This window comes from Neocloeon triangulifer, unplaced genomic scaffold, assembly GCF_031216515.1.
Source record: "Neocloeon triangulifer isolate White Clay Creek 2 clone unplaced genomic scaffold, ASM3121651v1 ptg000010l, whole genome shotgun sequence".
NCBI classification, from domain to species: domain Eukaryota; kingdom Metazoa; phylum Arthropoda; class Insecta; order Ephemeroptera; family Baetidae; genus Neocloeon; species Neocloeon triangulifer.
The window spans coordinates 1,166,642-1,181,926 of NW_026775552.1; the positions used below are offsets into that span (position 1 = coordinate 1,166,642).

At 38.1% G+C, this 15,285-nt stretch overlaps 3 protein-coding genes across 3 annotated transcripts; all 3 read right to left on the minus strand.

Annotated features, from left to right (window-relative positions):
- Positions 1 to 382: 382 nt before the first annotated feature.
- On the minus strand, positions 383 to 1,605 carry LOC132195739 (uncharacterized). The gene is made up of 7 exons (XM_059617918.1): positions 1,519 to 1,605; positions 1,257 to 1,457; positions 1,167 to 1,202; positions 778 to 901; positions 634 to 725; positions 557 to 572; positions 383 to 501 (listed from the first exon to the last, which is right to left on the minus strand). Exons 2-7 carry the CDS (start codon positions 1,452 to 1,454, stop codon positions 425 to 427), a joined length of 543 nt encoding a protein of 180 aa, XP_059473901.1. The 5' UTR covers positions 1,455 to 1,457; positions 1,519 to 1,605; the 3' UTR covers positions 383 to 424.
- Positions 1,606 to 1,839: 234 nt separating this feature from the next.
- On the minus strand, positions 1,840 to 6,943 carry LOC132195793 (mucin-2-like). Its single transcript, XM_059618003.1, has 8 exons — positions 6,904 to 6,943; positions 6,684 to 6,846; positions 6,204 to 6,376; positions 6,053 to 6,148; positions 5,778 to 5,923; positions 5,447 to 5,603; positions 2,111 to 4,810; positions 1,840 to 1,844 (listed from the first exon to the last, which is right to left on the minus strand). Exons 1-8 carry the CDS (start codon positions 6,941 to 6,943, stop codon positions 1,840 to 1,842), a joined length of 3,480 nt encoding a protein of 1,159 aa, XP_059473986.1.
- A 1,001-nt stretch (positions 6,944 to 7,944) lies between these two features.
- Positions 7,945 to 13,708, minus strand: LOC132195794 (mucin-2-like). The gene is made up of 15 exons (XM_059618004.1): positions 13,584 to 13,708; positions 12,789 to 12,897; positions 12,563 to 12,725; positions 12,009 to 12,181; positions 11,859 to 11,954; positions 11,593 to 11,738; positions 11,239 to 11,395; positions 10,327 to 11,085; positions 9,323 to 9,375; positions 9,061 to 9,261; positions 8,971 to 9,006; positions 8,582 to 8,705; positions 8,438 to 8,529; positions 8,361 to 8,376; positions 7,945 to 8,305 (listed from the first exon to the last, which is right to left on the minus strand). The coding sequence occupies exons 1-15, from the start codon at positions 13,626 to 13,628 to the stop codon at positions 8,229 to 8,231; spliced, it is 2,247 nt and encodes a 748-aa protein (XP_059473987.1). The 5' UTR covers positions 13,629 to 13,708; the 3' UTR covers positions 7,945 to 8,228.
- Between the last annotated feature and the right edge of the window lie 1,577 nt (positions 13,709 to 15,285).

The following is a 15,285-nucleotide window of genomic DNA, read 5'->3' on the forward strand; positions in this document are numbered from 1 at the left end:
AATGTATTTATAAAACCCCAAAGTTGTATTGAAAATTTCTTTCTTTATTAATTTAAAAGTTTCTCTCTTGGTCTCTCATTCTGATGCGAGCAACCTGCTTGACTTTCATGCCCTGCCGGTTGCATACATTCACATTTTGTACCTTTGAAATAAAAAAATTTTGCTCTCCTTTTCATCACGTAGGTTCTATTATTATATTTTTTCTTATTGTGAATAAATAATTCTTGGAAAATAAAAAGGCAAATTCTTCTTTCAAAATTATTTATGATTCAAACCTAAGAGCTGAGAACAAGGTTTTTCAAACATCGAACCAAAACTCCTGTAAAAAAGAGTAAAAAAAGACAAATTTTACAAACTGAATCAAATTTTTCAATGAATCAGACACATCATTTTAGGAACAGCTCCTTCGTAGTCTTCATAAGCTTCATATTGCCTGAGTAAGAATGTTTGGGTAGCACTTGTTGAACAGTTGGTACCTTGTTATGCACGAAATGCTCGATACTGTTGGCGAAAAACGCATTAAAACTTGCATATGTGGATAACACTTAATTGGTACCTGTGTTCGGGCAGCTCTGCAAGATTTGATTGATTTAGTTAAATTTGGGGAAATTATTATGAATAATTGCAAATTACGTGGATCGTTCTGAGGAGGACGCACTGCACCACGACGAACGCATTTCCAGGGCAATTTTGATTTTGCCAGATGAAGTCGGGAATGTCAAGTGCTGAAGTTCAAGATTAATAAAACAGGCCCATTGGTGTTTTGTCTTGTTTTACCTCCGACAGTGGAAATGCATTCGGACGCTGCGGCTGAAATAGTCTTTTTCCAAAAGCTGCACGTTTGTCTGGCGGTCAGAAATTTGGCCAGCTTGGTCTCGTCGATTACGTATTGCGCAGACATCTGCAATTCATTAGGCAATTTTTTTTGTTTTAAATAGACACAAGTGGCAAGGATCCTCTGATTTTGAAGAATCTGTTAAATATTCTAATTTCGGAAAAACACTTTTTGGAAAAATTCAGACTCAGAGACCCTGTAAAAAAGAAAATTTTGAAAAATACTCAAATCCTTTGGTTCTATTTTATCTTACACGTTAAATTTAAACATTTTCATCAAAAATTGGGGGACCCAACCCATGTCAAGATTTGAAAGGAAAAAACTTTCTTACGATCTTCTTTTTCATCAAGTAACAATTGACAAAGCACTGAAAAGTTTCATTTGATTAGTTTTTGTATCAATTTTATTTGAAATGACGCACGGCGTCTTTGCCAAAGGCCAGTTTGACCTGTTGACTTTGGAAGCGGATCGAGTTGGCCGGAGAATTGAGGAGAAGTTGCTGCTTGTTCAGCGAGAAGACGTTGAACGCGTTCAAAGCTCCGTTGGTCGAGCTGCACGAGGTCTTAGAGTTTTTGCTGGAAACCAGACTTTTAGGCCCGTTCTTGCAACACTTGAACATTTTCTGCGAGTGCGTTTGTTTTTTAATTTGTAGAGGTCAATTTTTTTCAATATTCTCACTTTACCTTGTAACTGGGAAACGAACAGTTTCCAGGTTGCGACACTGGAGGAGCTGCATTGCATAAATTGATAAAATGTCCATAAACTTTCCATGTAATTTTTCCAGGAAAATAAATATTCATAAAAAAATTTATCTTTCCTATAATTTTAGGATTTTAGCCTCACATCCTATTATATTGAATTGCATTTTTTGTGTCAAAAAAAAAACTCAAATAAATGAAAATATCAAATGTGCTATACATAACTATGTATTAAGAACCAATTTGATATATTGCCGAAAAAAAATAATAATAATATTTATTGAGAAAATAATGCCATTCTGAAAATCATCCTTCAGAAGCCAAATTTATTTGTATTTACATTAAAATTTCAAAACGTTTTCCGGAAAATTTTTTCAGATTAAAAAGTTGCAATAGGAAGTGAAGCGAGCTGATCAAAATTCCCTCACAGTTATTTAAGATAATTACGTTTAAGAGCAATAAATAGGAGCTAATATTAATTTCAAGCAAACATTTGCACCTGTATGAACACAGACTAATGTCATACTTGCTTAAATGAAGGTATTGTTCATTAAAATATAATAATTGAACGCACTACCTGTAGTTGTTGATGGCTGCGTTGCTGTAAAAGGCTCTGTGGTGGTACTTGTAAGTGGCTCGGTAGTGGTACTTGTAAATGTTTCTGTGGTGGTACTTGTAAATATTTCTGTGGTTGTACTTGTAAATGGCTCGGTAGTGGTACTTGTAAATGGCTCAGTGGTTGTACTTGTAATTTGCTCAGTGGTGGTACTTGTAATTGGCTCAGTGGTGGTACTTGTAAGTGGCTCAGTGGTGGTACTTGTAATTGGTTCAGTGGTGGTACTTGTAAATATTTCTGTGGTTGTACTTGTAAATGGCTCGGTAGTGGTACTAGTAATTGGCTCAGTGGTGGTACTTGTAATTGGCTCAGTGGTGGTACTTGTAAGTGGCTCAGTGGTGGTACTTGTAAATGGCTCAGTGGTGGTACTTGTAATTGGCTCAGTGGTGGTACTTGTAAGTGGCTCAGTGGTGGTACTTGTAATTGGTTCAGTGGTGGTACTTGTAAATATTTCTGTGGTTGTACTTGTAAATGGCTCGGTAGTGGTACTTGTTGTAAATGGCTCAGTGGTTGTACTTGTAATTGGCTCAGTGGTGGTACTTGTAAGTGGCTCAGTGGTGGTACTTGTAATTGGTTCAGTGGTGGTACTTGTAAATATTTCTGTGGTTGTACTTGTAAATGGCTCAGTGGTGGTACTTGTAATTGGCTCAGTGGTGGTACTTGTAAGTGGCTCAGTGGTGGTACTTGTAATTGGTTCAGTGGTGGTACTTGTAAATATTTCTGTGGTTGTACTTGTAAATGGCTCAGTGGTGGTACTTGTAATTTGCTCAGTGGTGGTACTTGTAATTGGCTCAGTGGTGGTACTTGTAAGTGGCTCAGTGGTGGTACTTGTAATTGGTTCAGTGGTGGTACTTGTAAATATTTCTGTGGTTGTACTTGTAATTGGCTCGGTAGTGGTACTTGTAAATGGCTCAGTGGTTGTACTTGTAATTTGCTCAGTGGTGGTACTTGTAATTGGCTCAGTGGTGGTACTTGTAAGTGGCTCAGTGGTGGTACTTGTAATTGGTTCAGTGGTGGTACTTGTAAATATTTCTGTGGTTGTACTTGTAAATGGCTCGGTAGTGGTACTAGTAATTGGCTCAGTGGTGGTACTTGTAATTGGCTCAGTGGTGGTACTTGTAAGTGGCTCAGTGGTGGTACTTGTAAATGGCTCAGTGGTGGTACTTGTAATTGGCTCAGTGGTGGTACTTGTAAGTGGCTCAGTGGTGGTACTTGTAATTGGTTCAGTGGTGGTACTTGTAAATATTTCTGTGGTTGTACTTGTAAATGGCTCGGTAGTGGTACTTGTTGTAAATGGCTCAGTGGTTGTACTTGTAATTGGCTCAGTGGTGGTACTTGTAAGTGGCTCAGTGGTGGTACTTGTAATTGGTTCAGTGGTGGTACTTGTAAATATTTCTGTGGTTGTACTTGTAAATGGCTCAGTGGTGGTACTTGTAATTGGCTCAGTGGTGGTACTTGTAAGTGGCTCAGTGGTGGTACTTGTAATTGGTTCAGTGGTGGTACTTGTAAATATTTCTGTGGTTGTACTTGTAAATGGCTCAGTGGTGGTACTTGTAATTTGCTCAGTGGTGGTACTTGTAATTGGCTCAGTGGTGGTACTTGTAATTGGCTCAGTGGTGGTACTTGTAATTGGCTCAGTGGTGGTACTTGTAATTGGCTCAGTGGTGGTACTTGTAATTGGCTCAGTGGTGGTACTTGTAATTGGCTCAGTGGTGGTACTTGTAATTGGCTCAGTGGTGGTACTTGTAAGTGGCTCAGTGGTGGTACTTGTAATTGGCTCAGTGGTGGTACTTGTAATTGGCTCAGTGGTGGTACTTGTAAATGGCTCAGTGGTGGTACTTGTAATTGGCTCAGTGGTGGTACTTGTAAGTGGCTCAGTGGTGGTACTTGTAATTGGTTCAGTGGTGGTACTTGTAAATATTTCTGTGGTTGTACTTGTAAATGGCTCAGTGGTGGTACTTGTAATTTGCTCAGTGGTGGTACTTGTAATTGGCTCAGTGGTGGTACTTGTAATTGGCTCAGTGGTGGTACTTGTAATTGGCTCAGTGGTGGTACTTGTAATTGGCTCAGTGGTGGTACTTGTAATTGGCTCAGTGGTGGTACTTGTAATTGGCTCAGTGGTGGTACTTGTAATTGGCTCAGTGGTGGTACTTGTAAGTGGCTCAGTGGTGGTACTTGTAATTGGCTCAGTGGTGGTACTTGTAATTGGCTCAGTGGTGGTACTTGTAAATATTTCTGTGGTTGTACTTGTAATTGGCTCGGTAGTGGTACTTGTAAGTGGCTCGGTAGTGGTACTTGTAAATGGCTCAGTGGTTGTACTTGTAATTTGCTCAGTGGTGGTACTTGTAATTGGCTCTGTTGTTGTTGTTGAGGGTATCGTGGTCGTAGTTGTTGGTGTGGTGGTCGTAGTTGTTGGTGTAGTGGTCGTAGTTGTTGGTGTAGTGGTCGTAGTTGTTGGTGTGGTGGTCGTAGTTGTTGGTGTGGCGGTCGTAGTTGTTGGTGTGGTGGTCGTAGTTGTTGGTGTGGTGGTCGTAGTTGTCGGTGTAGTGGTCGTAGTTGTTGGTGTAGTAGTCGTAGTTGTTGGTGTAGTGGTCGTAGTTGTTGGTGTGGTGGTAGTAGTTGTTGGTGTAGTGGTCGTAGTGGTTGAGGTTGTTGTTGTGGCTGCGTAATTGAATATTTAATTCTATTTTTCAAATTATTCAATTCATTATTATTTATATATTTCAGCGGGTGGACAAAATCCTGACTCCGTCAATACGGTTTTGATTAAAAATTTAATCTACATGGGTTAATCAAAACTCAGACATGACGTGTCGCTCCCGCGCATTCGCTCCGCTTGCGCTTGAAATTTTGACATTTTAATTCGTTTTCTGAGCATTGGATTCCTCACTCAGTTTTGGAATCCTCGTTAAAATTTCTTTTGGGAATTTAAAACGGAAACTGGAATACACTTAACAACGCAAACACGACACAACACGCTCACACTTATAAATAATAACTTTCAAAAACATTTGACAAAATTACAAGAATTACCTAAAAAACTTGTTACATTACGTGTTAAAAATCATAGAACGCGCAACTGAGAGTATATAGTTGATTAATTTCAGAGAACCTGATTTATTTTTACGTGCGATAAAATTATCATAAAAGGAGCGGGTAGCGGAGCGGAAGAGCGTGAAAGCGGAGCGAAAAAATTTGAAAACTGAAAGAGCGGAGCGATGAGTTTGCTAATGAGAGGGAGCGGAGCGGGGAGCGCAAAACGTGGAAGCGCGTCATGTTTGTTAAAACTACACGTACTTGGAATTTTTGATGCAATCCACGCTGTAAAAGCAGCAACGCGCGTGAAGCTCGTCGCTTTTGCCAAGCATTGGTTTGAGATATCGGAGACAATTCCAATTTGTATCCAATTGTTGCTTCCATCAAGGTACACCAGTGGATCACCATAATCTCGTGTCTAAATCAAATTTATGAATTTCTTTAAAAATTTCTTATTGTCGATCGATTCCCCCCTCCTTATTTACAACAAGCGTTTTTAAGCTAAAGGAATATAAAATTGTACCAATCTCAACAATTGAAAATAAAAACTGGGCGTGTATTGGGAAATAAATCTGCTGGAATTTCATCTCACCCCGCAAGGCGCTTTCGCGCCGTTGGGATCTTTGGCGCAAAGGTTGGAGCTTGTGTAAGACCCAGATCCGAAGGCTGACGTGCACAGTGTCCCGTCGTTCACAGTCAGGTCGATAAACCTCAGAGTCGTTGAGCTTGATGACCCTCCTGCAAAAAGTTATATGAGTCTTATAAAGAAAATGAATTAGTGACCACAAGAAATTTCCCTCGAATTTAATATGGGATTGAGGAAAATCTAGAATCATTTTTCTTATGATAAAAAAAAATCATAATAACCGGTGTCGGCGATTTTCCCGAATCCCATGACGGTCGCCACTTGGCCGTTGAAATTGTTGGTGGCGTCGAGGGCGAGCGTCACCGGCTGGATGTTTGCTGTGGGGAATTTTATTCACTATATTATAGATTGAAAATAGTTGAAAACTCTCACCTGTCGTGGCGACTGCGGGGATTTGCAACAGGGCAATGTTGTTTTGTTGCGAACTCGTGGTGTACAGCTCGTGGACAAAGATGGCGGTGGGCACCACCACGACGTGCCCTGACGAGAACGGCGTTTGACTCGCCAAATTTCCCAAATATATTTGGTAGCTATTGAGCTGTGTCCTGTGTAGCAACAAAATTTTCAACTTGAACCGAACAAAATTTAACCCTGGCTTTAAAACTGTTTGGTTGGTGAAGAGAATCGTCCAAAAACCAAATTTCGTGGTTGAATACACTGAATTTGGCAAGAATATGATGGTTGAGATTTCGCGATTTTATGAAAAGTAGGTGATCATGTGATTATATTGTGAAACGAATAGTTTGTCTTTTTATATCCAAATGCTTACTCAAAAATCAAAATTTCATTGAATATATATAAATAATCAAGACATAATTTCTTATCGTCCGAATGCACATAAACTAGTCTCACCCCGCCAGGCCACGGGCCGACGTCATGACCCACTCGGTGGAGATCAACGAGCCACCGCACTGCGGGTTGCCGTTTTGATGAATGAGAGCGAAGAACGGAAACTGGGTGAGGATGGCGTTGGACCCGCCGATGATCCGACCAGCAATTCCGTCGCGATGCAGCACTGGAAACAATGAAGATTCAATAAAAATTCACACCAAAATTTTGTAAAAAAATGCACTTCTCTCCTCTTCCAAAGTTGGCCACGTGTCGTTAGCCATCGCTTGACTTTCGTTTCCATTTCCGGTTTGCCACAACGAAGAAGATTCGAAAGCAAATATCTAAATTGGATTGGAAATTAATTTATTTATTACACCCCGAGTTCGAACTGGAGAAAAAACGCAGATTATTCTGACGTTCAATTTTCCTGCATCAAGTTAAATTAATCAACTGGCGGTTGGGAGAAAATTTTGTTGATTGTAACCATAAAGCAAATTACCTTAGTCCAAAAACTAAATATTTGGCTTTAGTAACTTCATAAATTTTATCATTCTATTGTTCTCGAGACTTTTGGTTTGATAACTTCTGACACAACTAATATTTAAATATAATTTTATCAATAAATAACCAGAGAAACAAAACGTACGGATACGGAAGCCACAATTGATACTTAAATAAAAATCAGTACTTAAGTTTCTCATTAATAGAAATGTAGGAAAGAAACAAATTAGTGTAAGTAAAGGGTTTGATTATTTTCACCTGTATAGGAACGAGCAGGAGAAGAATCCCTTGACACCTCATCATGTCTTGAAGTGAAACGTACGTACGACCCAATATCGAGGTTAATTGCCAGCGACGAAAACTTGTACGTGGACTCTTGTGGTTCGGGCGTGCACCTTTGAATTTACGACTTTTCCATCGCTATGTTTTTCCAACCTGTTCCACATTTCAAAGGAAGTGTGATAATTTTTATCACAATTTGGTTTTTCAGTTTGTAGATAACACGCCATTTAACTTTCCTCTGCCGTGCTGGTATTTTTCCAGAGTTTTCGACAAAAAATTCAAAACATAAAAGACAAGTGTGGGTTGCTTGAATTAAAAATGCATGGTCCGCGGCGGGGGGAAATCGTCAAAAGGTTAAACAAAGACATTCACAGTTCATACCCGTGTGTGCGAGTTAATTTTAATTAGGCTTATCGTACTGACCCAGCAGTTTCGAGATATGGTTGCGACAATGCGCTGTGTAAGAGAAATAAATAAATTGGTGTTCTTTCCAGAGAGGTTCTGCCTGCATCATTGATGCAATGTCATTTTATTTTTTAGAAAAATTTTTCATAAAATTACAACCCTTCAGAATAATGGAGTGCTGGGTCTTTAAAAGGAAAATCAATTCTTTCGTGCAAAGTTATTTATGGTTCAAAACTTAAAAACCGAACCAAAGATTTACTTTTTCATACAGATTAAAAAAAACTCGCTATAAAAAAAAATACACAAATATATGAAACACAAAATTGTGGACTGAATCAAAATTTTCAATGTATCAGACCAGGCCTTCGTAATCATCATTCATATTGCCTGAGTAAGAATGTTTGGGTAGCACTTGTTGAACAGTTGGTACCTTGTTATGCACGAAATGCTCGATACTGTTGGCGAAAAACGCATTAAAACTTGCATATGTGGATAACACTTAATTGGTACCTGTGTTCGGGCAGCTCTGCAAGATTTGATTGATTTAGTTAAATTTGGGGAAATTATTATGAATAATTGCAAATTACGTGGATCGTTCTGAGGAGGACGCACTGCACCACGACGAACGCATTTCCAGGGCAATTTTGATTTTGCCAGATGAAGTCGGGAATGTCAAGTGCTGAAGTTCAAGATTAATAAAACAGGCCCATTGGTGTTTTGTCTTGTTTTACCTCCGACAGTGGAAATGCATTCGGACGCTGCGGCTGAAATAGTCTTTTTCCAAAAGCTGCACGTTTGTCTGGCGGTCAGAAATTTGGCCAGCTTGGTCTCGTCGATTACGTATTGCGCAGACATCTGCAATTCATTAGGCAATTTTTTTTGTTTTAAATAGACACAAGTGGCAAGGATCCTCTGATTTTGAAGAATCTGTTAAATATTCTAATTTCGGAAAAACACTTTTTGGAAAAATTCAGACTCAGAGACCCTGTAAAAAAGAAAATTTTGAAAAATACTCAAATCCTTTGGTTCTATTTTATCTTACACGTTAAATTTAAACATTTTCATCAAAAATTGGGGGACCCAACCCATGTCAAGATTTGAAAGGAAAAAACTTTCTTACGATCTTCTTTTTCATCAAGTAACAATTGACAAAGCACTGAAAAGTTTCATTTGATTAGTTTTTGTATCAATTTTATTTGAAATGACGCACGGCGTCTTTGCCAAAGGCCAGTTTGACCTGTTGACTTTGGAAGCGGATCGAGTTGGCCGGAGAATTGAGGAGAAGTTGCTGCTTGTTCAGCGAGAAGACGTTGAACGCGTTCAAAGCTCCGTTGGTCGAGCTGCACGAGGTCTTAGAGTTTTTGCTGGAAACCAGACTTTTAGGCCCGTTCTTGCAACACTTGAACATTTTCTGCGAGTGCGTTTGTTTTTTAATTTGTAGAGGTCAATTTTTTTCAATATTCTCACTTTACCTTGTAACTGGGAAACGAACAGTTTCCAGGTTGCGGCACTGGCGGTACTGCTACTGCACAAAATTTACAAAATGTTTATTTTTCCAAGGAAATTACAAATCATTTAAACATAAAAGTACAGTTTTAAATTATTTTAAGAATTTAAGCGCTCAGCTTATTTTACATTGCAAATATACGGTTAAGTACGCACGACTTCATTTTGTGTGTCAAAACTAAATCAAAAATTGACCGACAAAAAATCTATGATGGCTAAGTTTTCGGTCTAATTTTCAGAATCAAGTTTTTTTAACCCAGCTCAGGTATGATAACTACATGACTGCCCAAATTAAAAAAAGGTGTGTTTACTATACTCTTAAAAGCTGATCACAAAATAATCAATTTTTTTTTTTAAATAGCTGTTATTTCAGCAAATCGTCGATGAAGAGTTGTATCCAAAGGCTTTCCCACCTTCTTAAGAATTGCATCTATTGATTTTTTTGCTCAACACATCATGCACAAATGTATGCGCTTTTATTCATTTAATGCAAACATTTGCACGTGTGTATGAATAGAGACCAACTAATGCCGTACTTGGCCTAATGAAGTTACAGGTAATAATTAAAGTAAACGAAAACTCATACCAATTTTTTTTCAAATCTTTCAAAATTAAATGTAATACAATAAAACCTAACTCAATTTGTTTGAAATAAGCCTTATTTTATAAACTGTACATTCTAAATTTTTGTCGAGGTCAATGACCTTTGATCTTGAACCTTGAACATTTGGTAGCAGTTTCAGTAAACCCTTGCTTATCTCTGGTGACCATATTAGAATTTGAAAAATATGAAATTTTTTCATTATTTGGGTATTGTACATAGAAAGCGTTTTTCTCACAAATTTATGGGGTGATCTCTAATTTTCTTGATATGAAAATGATCCCTTTGGTCCAAAATAAAAGTTTTTGAGGAGAATTTATGCAGCAGCTGCCATAATATGGTGGTTTCATCCTCTTTAAACATACAAACCTGTAGTTGTTGTTGGCTGAGCTGTTGCTGCTGTAGGCTCTGCTGTGGGTGTAGTTATCTCTGATGTGGTTGTTGACTCTGCTGGTGGTGCTGTTGGCTCTGCTGTAGGTGTAGTCGTATCATATGTGGTTGTTGACTCTGCTGGTGGTGCTGTAGGCTCTGCCGTGGGTGTGGTTGTGTCCGATGTGGTTGTTGACTCTGCTGGTGGTGCTGTAGGTGTAGTCGTATCTGATGTGGTTGTTGACTCTGCTGGTGGTGCTGTAGGCTCTGCCGTGGGTGTAGTTGTGTCCGATGTGGTTGTTGACTCTGCTGGTGGTGCTGTTGGCTCTGCTGTAGGTGTAGTCGTATCATATGTGGTTGTTGACTCTGCTGGTGGTGCTGTAGGCTCTGCTGTGGGTGTGGTTGTGTCCGATGTGGTTGTTGACTCTGCTGGTGGTGCTGTAGGTGTAGTCGTATCTGATGTGGTTGTTGACTCTGCTGGTGGTGCTGTAGGCTCTGCCGTGGGTGTAGTTGTGTCCGATGTGGTTGTTATTGGCTCAGTTGTGGTTGTGGTAGGTGCTGCTGTAGTTGGAGTCGTCGTTGTTGTTGTGGGGGTCGTTGTTGTTGTGGGAGTCGTTGTTGTTGGCTCAGTTGTGGTTGTGGTAGGTGCTGCTGTAGTTGGAGACGTCGTTGTTGTTGTGGGAGTCGTCGTCGTTGGTGTTGTGGTAGTTGTTGTAGGTGTTGTTGTTGTTGTTGGGGTTGTTGTTGTGGATGTAGTTGCTGCAAAATTGAATTTATAATTAAAACTCATTTTCCAATCTTTGCTAGTATTGAATATTTTCAACAATGGGTAAAATCCTGCGTGGATCAATGTTACAATTTTTTTTTACCAAAAATGTTATCCACAAGCGCGCGGTATTAAATTTAACGTACTTGGCATTTTTGATGCAATCCACGCTGTAAATGCAGCAACGCGCGTGAAGCTCGTCGCTTTTGCCAAGCATTGGTTTGAGATATCGGATACAATACCAATTTGTATCCAATTGTTGCTTCCATCAAGGTACACCAGTGGATCACCGTAATCTCGTGTCTAAATTAAATGGGAGAGATTTTTTTTTTAAATTTCTTCTCATCGCCTCCTCCAAAATTGCGTCTTGTGTTTTTGAACTAGGGGCAAAATAAACTTATTCTTATCTCTAATTTCCCTTTTATTTAAATGCCCGAAAAAATGAATTTTCATAATTGAAAGGCTGGGCCTTTGCAAATAAATTTGAAATATTGACTCACCCCGCAAGGCGCTTTCACGCCATTGGGATCTTTTGCGCAAAGGTTGGAGCTTGTGTAAGACCCAGATCCGAAGGCTGACGTGCACAGTGTCCCGTCGTTCACAGTTATGTCAATAAACCTCAGAGTCGTTGAGGACGCCGAACCTCCTGCAAAAAGTGACATTTGTCGTTATTAAAGAAAATGAATCGACCCACAAGAAATTTCACTCGAATTTAATTCGGTCTCAAATTATTTTTCTTGGATAAAAAATAAAATTTTAAAATAACCGGTGTCGGCAATTTTTCCGAATCCCATGAGGGTGGCGACCTGGCCGTTGAAATTGTTGGTGGCGTCGAGGGCGAGCGTCACCGGCTGGATGTTGGCTGTGGGGGTTGCGAATCATAGTCACTAGATTGAAAATAATTAAGATCTTTCACCCGTCAAGGTGACTGCGGGGATTTGCAGCAGGGCAATGTTGTTTTGGTAATTGGTCGCGGTGTACAGCTCGTGGACGAAAATGGCGATTGGCACCACCATGACGTACCCTGACGAGAACGGCGTTTGACTCGCCAAATTTCCCAAATATATTACGTAGCTATTCAGCTGTGTCCTGCGCAACAACAAAAAGAATAATCAAAAACCAAAATTCGAAGTTTGAAAAATTTCCAAAACTGAATATGGCAAGAATATGAGGTTTCAGATTTCACGTGTTTTTGACAAATAAGTTATTATTTGAAATATAACTTTGATTATGTTCCTTAATTGCTAGACGAGATTTTGAGATTTTTAGGTGAAAATAGTCCTCATGTGCGTCAACAGATGGCAACTTCAATTTTACCTTCAAAAGGAATTTGGGCTACCTTAGGAAATTTTAGTTATTGTTTTTGTTTTTTGTCCAAATTGTACATCACAAAATCAAATTTCAGTGAATTGATATATCAATCAACGCGTAGCACTTTTTAAGCAGTTAGAACAGGGAATTATGTCTCACCCCTGAAGGCCCCGGGCCGACGTCATGACCCACTCTGTGGAGATCAACGAGCCGCCGCACTGCGGGTTGGAGTTGTGATGAATAAGTGCGAAGAACGGAAACTGGGACAGGATGGCGTTGGTGCCGCCGATGATCCGACCAGAAATGCCGTCGCGAGGCAGCACTGGAAAAAAGAAGATTTGCTCCAATTTTACACCGAAATCGATTTCAAATTTCAAAAACGAACTTCTCTCCTTGTCCAAGGTTGGCCACGCGTCATCGCCATCATCGGCCAGCGCTTGACTTTCGTTTCCATTTCCGGTTTGCCAACGTGAAGAAAAGTCAAAAGTAAAAACCTAAATTGGATTGTAAATTAATTAATTTATATTACATGTCGAGAACACGGATGATTTTCATGTACAATTTTCCAGCATAAAGACAAATAAATCAATCGGTTTCGATGTGTATATAAAAGCAATTTTTAAACCTTAGTACTAAATAGCATACGATTTTGCTTTAATGGCTTCCAGAGTAATTTTTTTATTGTTGTTTATTAAAAAAGGTACTCAGCCATTTAAGTAAAACTTAATCTATTTTACCAAAATTGTTTTGTCAATGAAAGGTAGACTTGTGGTTGTTATGCTCCCACTTTTGCACATAGCAAACACATATTTTGTCTGTATTAGCTTTGGTTTCTTGATGAGACAATTCCAAGGATGCAAGATTATTATGTCATTGGAAAAAACTTAATTTTTAAAATTTATAAAAGAATTTTTCTCGTACAACCAAAATTGTTAAAAAAAATCACCAAATCACGTTCAATTAAGATGGAAACAAAATCAATACATAAAAAATTTTAATTGATCTTGGGAAAAGGTGAAGTTATAATTTAACTGTGGGTATTGTAGTCTATTTGTTAAATTTAATTACTTTGAGTAAAAAGTGCTACAATTGATACTTTAAATGAAATTGAAAACACAAATTTGAATGTGAAATAATTTAAAAAAAGGATTTTGTGATGGGAAAAATGAATATTTTCCACCTGAATAGGAACGAGCAGAAGAAGAAACACTTGACACCTCATCATGTCCTCAAGTGAAATGTTTGACCCAACATCGAGGTTATTTATCAGCGACGAAAACTTCTACGTGGACAGTTGGTTGTGCGAGTTTCGACGACATTTTTTAATATACGACTTTTCCTTCCTCTTGTTTTCCCGTCCTAAATTTCCCAGGAAGTGCGTTAAGTGCGATAAATTTTTAGTAGAATAAGCGGTTTTCATGAGTGTTGATAATGTCACTCAAGCTTTTTTATCATTCCTTTGCGCCGGGCTGGTAATTAACCTAAATTGGTTTATTTTTCATGACATGTTACAAAAAACTCATTATTTTTTTGAATACAACGATTATTTTGAACAAATATTGTAAATTTCTTTTGACCATAGTTGTGAAAAAGTATGTTGTGCCAATTGCTTACAACATAATCATGTTGTACACGCAATATTCAATCATCAATTAGAAGACCATTCAATTCTGTGCGTTCCTTCGAATACAAAATTCATGGTGAACGAACGCGTCCGGAGTTTAAACAAAAATAATCGCAGAGGCGTTAATTTTAATTAGGCTCGCCTTAATGGCCCAGCAGTTCTGAATGAGATAAGATTGCGAAAACTCGCTGCAGTTAAATTGCGTGTTAAAGAAAATTAATGGTGTCCTGTTTCAAGAGTACAGTTCTAACTTCAATACTAATTACTTTTCTTGTCAACCTCGGACGTAATTAATGACATTTTCTCCGCCACTCAAATTCATTAAAGTAATTAACAATTGTTGTTACGTTTTCCTTGTTTGTGCAAAGACATTTCTGAGGAAACAAAATTTAATTAAATTATACAAAGCTATACACAAACATTGAGTTATTTTTTCAAATAGGGAAGAAAACTATGCTTATTTTTTTCCATTCCTTTTTTCTCAAATAAATTTAGCCAACTCGTAATTACATGTATGGACTAAGCGTGACATAATTTATGTTCTATGTAGTTGTAATTTGTAAGCAACAATAATGATCTCTTGCTTGTTTATACCTGCTTCTCTTCACTTTTCGTTTAATTATTTTTAAAATAACAAAATGTTTGGTAGAAATTTGTTTTGAGGCCAATTTTGAATTTTTCAAGAAAATTTGTAGTTAGTATAATATTAATTTGTAATGTCCAAATACATGAAAACGTCACCATGATTCTTGTACCACAACCCATGTGAAATAAAATAAAAATTAAAAGATCGATAACGTAATAAGAAATTGCGCAATTGTTTACATTATCTTAATTTTATTAATTACCCATATATGATTAATACAACTTTCGCAGAAAAATCAAGGAAATGAATCTACGGGTAATAAAATAATATAATATATAATGTTCTAATCTGCTCCCTACCAACTCGTCGTAAAACTTTACAAGCTTTTCATAGAAATCTTCTGTAACGGAAAACTTCTTTCTAGGACCTAAAAATAAGATAAAAATTAATCACGCCTGTTTTATTTTTATTTATACCTTTTCGTGATTTTTTGCACAGAACGCCACATTTTTTATGACTTGGGAAAAATAATAAAAAAAAACCCTGCGGCGCTGACGCAAAAAATGTATGACGCGCGTATAATTGCAATGAAGCGTGAAATCCGTTTGTGACGTGTGAGAATGTGTGATTTTAATTCTTTTCCTTGGACTTCATTGGAGATAAGATACATAC